General features: G+C 48.2%; 1 protein-coding gene across 4 annotated transcripts in view; it reads right to left on the reverse strand.

Annotated features, from left to right (window-relative positions):
* ANO4 (anoctamin 4) overlaps window positions 1-12,373 on the reverse strand; it is a 211,065-nt gene that overhangs the window by 61,788 nt on the left and 136,904 nt on the right. For all 4 annotated transcript variants that reach the window (XM_030548451.1, XM_030548448.1, XM_030548447.1 and 1 more), the window contains one exon: window positions 6,427-6,509. In XM_030548451.1, the coding sequence (XP_030404311.1) occupies window positions 6,427-6,509 (83 nt within the window). The remainder of the gene's footprint in view (window positions 1-6,426; window positions 6,510-12,373) is intronic.

Raw genomic sequence — 12,373 nt, forward strand, 5'->3', positions numbered from 1 at the left:
ATTTCTAGTAATACATCAGTGAAGTGCCAGATACTTAAATCAGGAAATCAGTTGGGAAATCAGCAGCTCTTAATGAGGAAAACAGATCAATGTAAGAAAAAGGCATCTAAATTCACAGAATTACATCCATAAAATTTAACAAACTCCCCAGTTAGTTACTATCATAAACAAGAGTGTTTGAAAACGTATATCTGTAAACAATATTGTTTCAAAGATAACGCCAGGAAATTTTCTAGGATTTTGATGGTAGACGGTAGCAATTCAGCAAAGCAGGAATAAAACTGCACGTAATCCTTTTTCCAAGCTCACTTGTAAATAAAACCGCTTGCTAGATGCTTGCGTACCCTCCCAGTTTTAGCAAGAGGTGCCTCACTGTTTGAAAAAGTGTCTTGCTCCTCATTATTACTGATTTATCTCTGAATGTGGGGAAAGTTAGATATAGAGGAGTATTTAAAGTTGTTCCTATTAGCAGAATTTCTTCACCCCTTACTCAGGCAACATTCTCTTTGGTCCTCATTTCCAGCTTGTAGTGAGGCGGCCTGGCTCCTAGTTGCCCTAGAGAGGGACAAGACCCTTTGGATGCCAAAGTGGGTGGAACCACTGGCGCATGCGCCCACCCCCCAGAGGTCAAGGCACAGGACAGGAAATATAAAAGCCCAACCCCAGGGTTCAGAAGCTGCCTGGCCGCCAGACAGGCCGGACACTGATGGAGACTCCTGCTGCCTGTGACCGCCTTGAGGGCTAGCCATACCACACCAACCAGATGCTGGAGAAGCCAGTAAGCCTACCAGTGAGAAGGGACTCAGAGGAGCCGCCCAGCTTACCGCTCGTGGAGTACCCCGAGGAGCCCATGGTGTTTGATGCTACGGAAGACACCGACCAGATACAGGTACTGCTAGAGGGGGAGGTCGAAAGTAGCCCGGAGGCAGCCGACTCTAGTCGGGCTGTGGCACACCCAGAGCTGATGTCAGTGTGTTGCGGCCAGGATCCCCACTGACACAGCAGCAGGTCGCCTACCGTTGTCAGGGCCCCGGGCTGGGACGCAGAGGAGTGGGTGGGCCTGCGTCCCCCCTGCCACCCAAACTCGTGGGTGGCAGACTCCCCATCGCCCCGACGCTCAGGATCAGGAGCCTGGGCTCAGGGCCGGCTTTAGGCCAATTCAACCGATTCCTAGGAATTGGGCTCCGCACCTAAGAGGGCCCCGCGCCGAGAGCCGGAGCCCCGACCGGAGCACGGCAAGTAGCCTCGCTCTCCCGGCCGGAGCCCCGGCTGGAGCGTGGCAAGCTGCCCCGCAGCCTCGCTCTCCCGGCCGGAGCCCCGGCCAGAGCGCGGCAAGCAGCCCCGCTCTCCCAGCAGGAGCCCCGGCCGGAGCGCGGCAAGCAGCCCCGCTATCCCGGCCAGAGCGCAGCAAGCCTCCCCGCTCTCCCGGCCGGAGCGCGGCAAGCCGCCCTGCAGCCCTGCTCTCCCGGCCGGAGCTGCGGCCAGAGCGCGGCAAGCTGCCCCGCAGCCCCGCTCTCCTTGCTGGAGCTCTGGGCCCTTTAAATAGCCCCCATAGACCTGGGAAAGCGGGGGGCTCCCGGCGGGGGCTATTTAAAGGGCCGGGGCTCCAGCTGCCTCTGCCACCCCATCCTTTAAATAGCCGCCAGAGCCCCGCCACCCCCATGTATTCTCCAGGGGCAGGGGCAGGGTAAAAGCAGGGGAGCCCCGGGCCCTTTAAATAACCCCGAGCCCTGGGATAGCGGGAGGCTTGGGGGCTATTTAAAGGGTCGGGGCTCCAGCTGCCTCTGCTGCACCCCCTGCCCTGCCCCCAGCCAGCTCTGCACTCCGTGCCCACAGCCAGCCCCTGCCAAACCCGCTGCCCTGTCTCCAGCCACCCCCTGCCACACACCCCTGTGGCCCTGCCCAAAGCCAGCCAGCCAGCCTCCACACACCCCTGCCCGCACCAGCCCTGCACACCCCGCCCACACCCAGCCCCAAACCCCCTGCCCTGTCTCTAGCCAACCCCGCTGCACTCCCCTGCCTGAAGCCAGCCAATTCTCCATTTCTCTGTCTCCAGCCCTCTCAACCCCTGCTGCATCCCCCTGCGGCCCTGCCTGAAGCCAGCCCACCCCATCCCACACCCCCGTCTCCAGCCAGCCCTGCACCCCTTGCCCTGCCTGCAGCTAGGCCCTACCTCCAGTCAGCCCCTGCCCTGCCTCCAACCAGCCCCATGTCCACTGCTGCCCTGCAATTCCCAGGGCAGTAACCCTGCACACCTGCTTCAATGAGGGGGGCAGGGAGCAGCTGGGACCCACACATGTGAAATGGTGGTCATTAATAAGCAATCAACAGCATATATGATGCAATGTACATAATATATAATTGTATTATTTATATAGTTATGGAAAGTAAATAATACATGGAAGAAATGAAAGGCTTTTTTTTACATGTGGTTTTTTTTTTAGTCATCCCTGCCAGGGCCCCGCCGAAAATGTTCAAATTGGGCCCCGCACTTCCTAAAGCCGGCCCTGCCTGGGCTTTGCTCTTGAACTGTTTGTTTGCTGCCCCGCCCTGACCCAGGGCCTGGGCTTGTTACTGAACTATTTGCTCAGCCCCTGCCGGAGGGCCTGAGCCCTTGATTGTTTCCTGCCCCACCAGGCTAGTTCGCCGACTCACCGGACTTGTGTAGTGAGACGGCCTGGCTCCCAGTCGCCCCAAAGAGGGGCGACCCCAACAGCACACACCTACACAGCTGCATTAAATGGCTCCTGCCAGCCCCCTTGCTCTTGCTCTCCCAGCTCTGCCCCCTCTTGTGGATAGGGAATTCCAATAGGATGCAGCTATCCCCCTGTAGTCTGACAGCACCACTCCTTTAAGTGACAGTGGAGGACAGGCACAGCAAAACAAAAGAAAACACAAACCAGCTCTCCAGGTTGTCTCTGTCCTGAGAGAGAATTAGGGCAGGTCTGTTCTTGCAATGGTGCAGCTGTGCCACCTTGCTATGCCAATGGGAGAGCTTCTCCTGTTGGCGTAGTTAATCCACCTCCACAAGAGGCGGTAGCTATGATGACAGGAGAAGCCCTCCTGCTGACACCAACAGCACCATTTGAGGCCACTCTCACTATGACTCACCTTTTACTAGTGAGTGACTGGCGCGCTCCAGCAGATCCAGGACCTAATTATCCTCTAGACCAGTGGTTCCCAAACTTGTTCTGCCGCTTGTGCAGGGAAAGCCCCTGGTGGGCTGGGCTGGTTTGTTTACCTGCTACGTCCGCAGGTTCAGCCGATTGCGGCTGCCAGTGGCCGTGATTTGCTGCTCCAGGCCAATGGGAGCTGCTGAAAGTGGTGCGGGCCAAGGGACATACTGGATACCACTTCCAGCAGCTCCCATTGGCCTGGAGCAGCAAACCGTGGTCACTGGGAGCTGCAATCGGCCGAACCTGCGGACGTGGCAGGTAAACAATCTGGCCCAGCCCGCCAGGGGCTTTCCCTGAACAAGCGGCAGCTCAAGTTTGGGAACCACTGCTTTAGACCAGTGGTAGGCAACCTGCAGCCCCTGGGCTGCATGCAGCCCATCAGGGTAATCTGATTGCATGCTGCGAGACGTTTTGTTGACATTGAGTGTCCTCAGGCACGGCCCCCACCGCAGCTCCTACTAGACGGGAATGGCAAACTGCAGCCACTGGGAGCTGCGGGGGGTAGTGCCTGCAGATGGTCAACGTCAGCAAAATGTCTAACGGCCCACGATCAGGTTACCCTGATGGGCCGCAGGTTGCGCACCACTGCTCTAGACACATTGATAACAGTCCCAAAGCAATCCTGGGATTGGTCTGACAGCATGTGTGCACTGCCAGCCAAGTTCCCTGCTGATTAGGAGTCTGTTTTAAGTTTTTTAGCAGCCCCTTTATACTCTGGGATTCCACAGAGGCTCTCCACTTGGCCCAAAGCAGCCATTTGTTTTCCTTTGTATTTTTCACTTATTTCCTTCAGGGCCGCCCAGAGGATTCCGGGGGCCTGGGGCCATCAGTGGCAGGCGGCTCCGGTGGACCTCCCACAGGTGTGCCTGTGGAGGGTCCGCTGGTCCTGCGGCTCCAGTGGAGCATCCGCAGGCACGCCTGCGGGAGGTCCACCGGAGCCGCGGGACCAGCGGACCCTCCGCAGCCATGCCTGCGGGAGGTCCACCGGAGCCGTGGGACCGGCAAGCGGCAGGGCGCCCCTCGCGCGGTGAAATGTCTAGAGCCGGCCCTGTTCGGTGGCGGGGGGCCCTTCCGTTCTGGGACCCGCCGCTGAAGTGCCCCAAAGACCCGCGGCGGGAGCCCCCCGCCGGCGAATTACCGCTGAAGCGGGACCCGCCGCCAAAGTGCAGCCCGCTCTTCGGCGGTAATTCGGTGGTGGGGGGCCCCCGCCGCGGGTCTTCGGGGCACTTTGGCAGCGGGTCCCTGAATGGAAGGGCCCCCCGCCGCCGAATTACCGCCGAAGACCGGGTTGCACTTCGGCGGCAGGTTCCGCTTCAGCAGTAATGCGATGGCAGGGGGTCCTTCTGCCCCGGAGCGGAAGGACTCCCCCGCCAGCGAAGACCGGGAGCGGAAGAAGCTCCGGGGCCCGGCCCCGCAAGAGTTTTCTGGGGCCCCCGAGTGAGTGAAGGACCCCGCGCCAGGGGCCCCGAAAAACTCTCGTGGGGGCCCCTGCGGAGCCCAGGGCCTGGGGCAAATTGCCCCTCTTGCTCCCCCCCCCCCGGGCGGCCCTGATTTCCTTCACCACCAGTGTTAAAGAAAATCCATCTTGTCAGCAAATAAGCAAATGTAACATCATGTGGCCTCTTCCCAAAGAGACAATTTCTGTCCCTAGGCTGAGAAGTCTGGTTCTGTGCTGGGAAAATCTACAGTGACCCTGGGGAAGGAATTCTTTCCCACAGGCAGCAGAATAGCAGTCAAGCCACTGTAACCATTAAAAAAACAGGAGTACTTGTGGCATCTTAGAGACTAACAATTTTTTTTCAGCATAAACTTTCATGGGCTACAGCTCACTTCTTCAGATGCATAGAATGGAACACACAGACAGGAGTGTAATGAGCCAGCCATTCCCAGTTGAGCTGAACTCGAATTAATATACAAATTAGATACAATTAACTTAGGTTTAAACAGAGACTGGGAATAGTTGGGTCATTACACTATTTGATTCTATTTCCCTGTGTTAAGTTCTCCTCACACCTGCTATAGGTCATCTCAATTATCACTTCAAAGGTTTTTTTTCTCCTGCTGACGATTGGACTCTTCCAGTTGGTATGCATACTTTCACCTTTTCATGTTCTCTGTATCTATAAATATCTCCTGTCTGTGTGTTCCATTCTATGCATCCGATGAAGTGAGCTGTAGCTCACGAAAGCTTATGCTGAAATAAATTTGTTAGTCTCTAAGGTGCCACAAGTACTCCTGTTCTTCTTGCAGATACAGACTAACACAGCTGCTACTGTGAAACTTGTGACCATTAATGCAGCCTGATGACTATTGTAGCTCTCCCACAATGGCAATGAACCCCTTGTGGTGGAAAGGAACATAGCTCCGACTGCCATTCTCTGACTCTGCCCACAAAAGAATCCTACATGCCTGGGAGCAAGGAAAACCAGAGCAGCAATGCTCCAGGCCATGCAGGGGTTCCAAATCCACCTTGCAGGGTCCTAGCATCCCGCCCTTCTCCTGAATAGTGACCCCCGTGTAGTTCCATTGCCATCAGAGCCCTGCATGCCTGTGTGGCAGCCACAGCAGAAGGGAGGTAGTGACTATTTTTCACCTCCCCAGCCTCCTCTCATAGTGGATTTTCCTCCACTGGGCATTGGGTGAATTTAGCGGCTTCACTGCAAGACTTCTGGGAATAATACAATGAGCAGCCAGACTTCTGGGAGCTGTGAAAACCTTTTGAGGTTCCCCATCAGTATTCTTAGCAGCTATCGAAAGCAACACCTTAGGAAACTCATCTGGATGTTGACGTATAGTTATTCAAGGGCAGGCAGGCAGGCCAACCTTTCACATTTTTTTTAAATCTGAATTTCTATGGACTAACAAGTCATTGCTTTAAAAAAATTAAGTCATGCTGAAAGATTCTTTTAGTGTGATTGTTGCTAGTTCTACCACAAAGGAGGCCAGATCCTTTTTGAATCTACATTGGCATAAACCCAGAGAATGCCACCCAAACTTCAATGAAGTTAGTTTGTATTTACATTGGTGAAAAATGAGAGCACAATTTGGCCCACAGCAAGTTTCTTCACAGCTCTAGGTGAAGCATCTTGGGAGAAAATGCTTGTCCTTGCATAAAGATCAATTACAAGATTTATTTTCTAGCTTCTGATGTGAAAGAGAAATTGATAATAAAACTAAAGGAAAAATTGGTTGCTGATTTTTAACCAGAATCTTTTATATGCAAGATTAAAGTAGTAAATTATCTACAAACCTCTTCTTCTTCCCAGTCTATCAAGTCCCAGTCATAAGCAATTACGGCTCGTCGTCTTTTCCAAAACTCCAGGAAAACGGTTGCTGGAGCAAATAGAAAAAAGAAATTGCAAGATCATTTTCAAATGAAGAAAATATGTTAACTACTAGCATTATTGCTGAATGAAGCTGTTATATTATTTTCATTTGTTTGGATAAATGGACTTGTTTGAACAGCAAATCTTTCTGATGATCAAAACTGCATTGCTTTTTACTTTGGTTTGTGTCAGACATGGTTGAAGCTTTGGCGATTTCATTTAGTGCTAATTGAACACATTTAATTTGCAATCAAATGAGCTACAGATTGAAAAGAATGGAATGGTTCCTGTGAGTCATTTTAGATCAATTTAGATAGATCAATGATAAAGACAAAGGTTTCTTGGGAACAGTGTAGATGAAAAAGGTAGCTTGCTTTATCAGAAGACTATTTAAAATATACAGGAATCAGTATCTGGAGGAAGCAAAGAAGCTTCTAACCAGATTCCAGCGCACATGCAAATCAGTACAGAGCTGCTGAGGAGACTGGAACTGGTGCGTTGCCTTTCTAATCCAAGGCATTGCCTTCAAAATACAGGCGCAGATGTTTCTGGCATTGATAATGGAGTTAATTTTCTTCATATGAAGCCCAATTATATAATTCACTGGGGTATAGCATAAGTACAGCACTCACTGCACTACAGTATTCAGAAAAGTGGTTGTGCTTGCCACTGTGTTTTATATTAGCAGGAAAGATAAGGAAGTATTTAGTCAATTGATTATAATGCATGTCTTGGAGAATTAAACTGGCACTGTTTATAAACATTATTTATTTACATGTAAGCCACTGAAATCCATGGGACTCGTTCACTGACTTCAGTGGGCTTTGGATCTGGCCCTCAGTGGTCATGAGAGGTGCCAGACTGATAGCCCTGGAAATGGAAAACCTCTGTCTATTCACAGACCAGGCCAGGGAGGCTCCCAGCAGTGACTACAGAAGCCTCCCAAACAACAGCCTGACAATGTGCCTCAAGTCTTGTGCTAGAGGGATCCCCTTAGTGTGCATGAATGCAGTTCATTCTCCATGCCGGTTCAGTCCTTAGTCTGGCTACCGCCAACAAGAATGCCAGTTATTATGGTGGTTTTTGTGATGCACACAGGTGATAGTTTTGTTTCTTAGTAACTGCATTCAGAGCATCAACTCATTTCACATAGACTAGAAATCAGCCCTCAGAAAGTAATGACTTTTAGTTACAACCACGTCAGCTTGGATCTCTCTTTTCCCCTCTCCCACTTCTCTACATTTTCAGGCTCAGTGGCAAAGTACAGTGAGAATGACTACTGCCCTCACATCTCCTTCCCACAAGGGCACACTGTATTAGAAATCTTGTGAGATTTTCAGTCCAATTTTCTGAACTTTTGAGGCTAATCCAAGATGAATCAAAGTGTTTTCCCTTCTTATTTTTAAAGTACACAGTGGGGAAAAAAATGCACAGTTGGTATCTCTGCCTATGGCTCTTGAAGTTTCTTTCTGGTACTATTTTTCATTTTTTCAGTATTCACCACTATGATCTCCAATATTCTATTTCCTTTTATTGTATTACACTTTTCTTTTTCTACGGAGGTCAGTAGCCCTTCTTTCCACCATTGACTATTATATCCTATGCTGTTGATAGCTCATCTCACTGCATTTCTGTAATACTGAGAGCTTCTAAAAGTATCAAATTTTGAACCCCCCCCACTTTCTTTCTAGTCAGATCATCTCTAATATCCTTGGTCAAGTATTCAGCATTCATTTCTGAACAAGACAGTATAACATAATTCTAGAGAGACAAGGTGGGTGAGGTAATATCTTTTATTGGACCAATATCTGTTGGTGAGACAAGCTTTCACGGTTACACAGAGCTTCTAGTGACCTGCAGAAGAGCTCTGTGTAAGCTCAACAGCTTGTCTCTCTCACCAACAGAAGTTGGTCCAATAAAAGATATTACCTTGTCTTTCTAATATCGTGAAATCACCACAGGTATGACTACACTGCATATAACATTATTCCGTCATACTTGCAGTACTTCTGTTAGGATATTTCAAAATGTACATTTATCCCATATGCGCAAACAAAATTCTTGGAAAGCTCTGAAGTTCAGAACTTACAGACATACTTTAGTATAGTTCTGCTTCACTATTATTTACCCTCCTTTCAATCTGTCTGGAGATTCAACCTAACAGCAAACTTCTACAAAACACCCCCCTCGACAGGACTTTCTTGAGCACTTTCTGTCTAACTTGTGACCTTTTATAGTTGTGAGGCTGGCTTCCTCTAGTGGTTAATGACTTATTGTTCATCTCTCTTTTCTTTCCCTACTTTATTTCAGAACATTGATGAATACTCTTATTCCTTCTAACCTTCTTGAATACACTACATATTTGTGGATTTATGTTAAAGAACCTCCTCAGATTTTGCCCCCTTTGAGAGCAGAAGGAGGAGAATGTTTTATGTTCTGAGGAGTATATTGGCATTTCTTATTGCTAATAAAAATACTAAATACTTCCACTAGTTTCTGTTCTTTAAACTTTGCATTTCAGCAACTGTTCCAGTGTTAATTCCTTTATCAGAGAAACCATGCTTCTATGTAGTCAAGAAGGAATTATAATTAGGACTCTTCTAGTGTCTCTTAGTCTCCTGAAAAAACTGTGGAGAAAGGAAGAAGTCGGCATATAAATTCAAGTCATTCAGTTGCTTCTTTGGTGAAGCATTCATAATGACTGCCTCTGGATAATACCACCGGTTGAAGAATGACACAACTTATAGACTCATAGACTCATAGACTAATAGGTCAGAAGGGACCAATCTGATCATCTAGTCTGACCTCCTGCACAAGGCAGGCCACAGAACCCCACCCATCCAATTTTATAACAACCCCTATCCCAGGATCGAGTTATTGAAATCTTCAAAACTGGTTTGAAGACCTCAAGCTGCAGAGAAACCACCAGCAAGCGACCCGTGCCCCACGCTGCAGGGGAAGGCGAAAAACCTCCAGGGCCCCTGCCAATCCGCCCTGGAGGAAAATTCCTTCCCGACCCCAAATATGGCGATCAGCTAAACCCTGAGCATGTGGGCAAGACTCACCAGCCAGCACCCAAGAAGGAATTCTCTGCAGTAACTCAGTTCCCATGTCATCCAACATCTCCCCGCAGATCATTGAGCAGACCTATCTGGTGGTAATCCAAGATCAATTGCCCAAATTAACAATCCTATCATAACATCCCCTCCAAATACTTATCAAGCTTTGTCTTAAAGCCAGGAAAGTCTTTTGCCCCGACTACTTCCCTCGGAAGGCTGTTCCAGAACTTCACTCCCCTAATGGTTAGAAACCTTCGTCTAATTTCAAGTCTAAACTTCCTAATGTCCAGTTTATACCCATTCGTCCTCGTGCCTACATTAGTACTAAACTTAAATAATTCCTCTCCCTCCCTAACGTTAACCCCCTGATATATTTATATAGAGCAAGCATATCCCCCCGCAGCCTTCTTTTGGCCAGGCTAAACAAGCCAAGCTCTTTGAGTCTCCTTTCATAAGGCAGTTTTTCCATTCCTCGGATCATCCTTGTAGCCCGTCTCTGAACCTGTTCCAGTTTGAATTCATCCTTCTTGTACATGGGACACCAGAACTGCACACAGTATTCCAGATCGGGTCTCACCAACGCCTTGTATAACGGTACTAACACCTCCTTATCCTTGCAGGAAATACCCCGCCTGATGCATCCCAAAATCGCATTCGCTTTTTTAACAGCCGTATCACATTGGCGACTCATAGTCATCCTGCTATCAACCAGCACCCCAAGGTCCTTCTCCTCCTCCGTCGCTTCCAACTGATGCGCCCCCAACGTATATCCAAAATTCTTATTATTAGTTCCTAAATGCATAACCTTGCACTTTTCACTATTGTATTTCATCCTGTTCCTATTACTCCAGTTAACAAGGTGGTTCAGATCTTCCTGAATAGTATCCCTGTCCTTCTCCCTGTCTTTGGTATTGAGCTTCAAACAAAGCTGGACAACAAAATCATTGTAATATTCTCCCCCTCCATGTCAAATAAGCAACTGCTATAATGTTACATGACCCTAAAAGAAGTTGTTTATTGCTTAATTTATTGACAAACATCAATTTTTATCACAAGTCTGTACAAAGCGTGAACATGTCTGTGTGTATGTGTGTGTGTGTATGAGTATGTGAAGTAGAGGACGGAGGTTTCTCATAACTTGACCCTTAGCTAACAGCTATTGTATCTTTAGCAAGAACTAGTCTAGGCAAAAGAAAATTAGTGACATTCCTCCCTAGAGGTTGTACTAATGTTTCCACTAAGCACAATACATCTTTTGGCATAAGGGATGACATTTAGGTCTTTTCCTCTAAAATAACAAAACCTGAAAATGTAGGGCTTGTGTCATAACTTTAGTCCCAGATTTGGACCTTAGCGTCCAAAATATGGGGGTTAGCATGAAAACCTCCAAGCTTAGTTACCAGCTTGGACCTGGTACTTGCTGCCACCACCCAAAAAATTAGAGTGTTTTGGGGCACTCTGGTCCCCCTGAAAAACCTTCCCTGGGGACCCCAAGACCCAAATCCCTTGAGTCTCACAACAAAGGGAAATAATCCTTTTTCCCTTCCCCCCTCCAGGTGCTCCTGGAGAGATACACAGTCACAAGCTCTGTGAATTCAAACAGAGTGACTCCCCCTCTCCGTTTCCAGTCCTGGAAACAAAAGCACTTTCCTCTTCACCCAGAGGGAATGCAAAATCAGGCTAGCAAATCCAACACACACAGATCTCCCCCTGATTTCTTCCTCCCACCAATTCCCTGGTGAGTACAGACTCAATTTCCCTGAAATTTCCCAGAAAAGAAAACTCCAACAGGTCTCAAAAAGAAAGCTTTATATAAAAAGAAAGAAAATACATACAAATGGTCTCTCTGTATTAAGGTGACAAAAATACAGGGTGAATTGCTTAAAAGAATATTGAACAAACAGCCTTATTCAAAAAGAATACAAATCAAAGCACTCCAGCACTTATATTCATGCAAACGAAAAGAAACCATATAACTTACTATCTGATCTCTTTGTCCTTACACTTAGAAACAGAAGATTAGAAAGCAGAAACTACTTCTCCAAAGCTCAGAGAAAGCAGGCAGGCAGACAAAGACCTCAGACACAAAATTCCCTCCACCCAAAGTTGAAATAATCCGGTTTCCTGATTGGTCCTCTGGTCAGGTGCTTCAGGTGAAAGAGACATTAACCCTTAGCTATCTGTTTATGACAGCTTGGCTTTCATAAGTGCTGAGCACTCATTACTCCAAGTGAAGTCAGTGGGAACTGCAAATGTTCTACACCTTTGAAAATCAAACCCAGATGCTTGATAGGAAAAAGTATTTGTCCATTTCTGAGATTTGGTAAGCCTGGGCGAGAATATCCTCCCCAGAAAAATTCTGTGTCTCTGAGGGTATGTCTACACTTCAAGCTAGGGATGTAATTCCCAGCTTGAGGAGACCTACCCACTCTAGCTCTAATAGATCTAGTGCGCTAAAAATAAAGCATAGCCATTGCAGTACAAGCAACAGGAGGGGCTAGCCACCTATCTACGTGCCTAGCAAGGGGTGGCCAATGTATTTAATAGGATCATTCATACCCTTCAAGAAAGCATCCCAGATCTCTGAGAATTTTTCTTGGATACAGGGGCACTGGAACAATTTGTATAATGGGGGTGCTGAGAGCCTTGAACCAAACTGTAAATCCTGTATATAATAGAAACCACTTCAAGTTAGGGGGCGCTGCAGCACCTCCCAAACTCCTAGTTCCAGCACTTATGCTTGGATATAACCTTTCCCCAGAAAAGACAAGGCCTGAGTAATGACGGAATAAAGTCTCTAGAACTTAACTCA

Source organism: Gopherus evgoodei, chromosome 1 (genome assembly GCF_007399415.2).
Source record: "Gopherus evgoodei ecotype Sinaloan lineage chromosome 1, rGopEvg1_v1.p, whole genome shotgun sequence".
NCBI lineage: Eukaryota > Metazoa > Chordata > Testudines > Testudinidae > Gopherus > Gopherus evgoodei.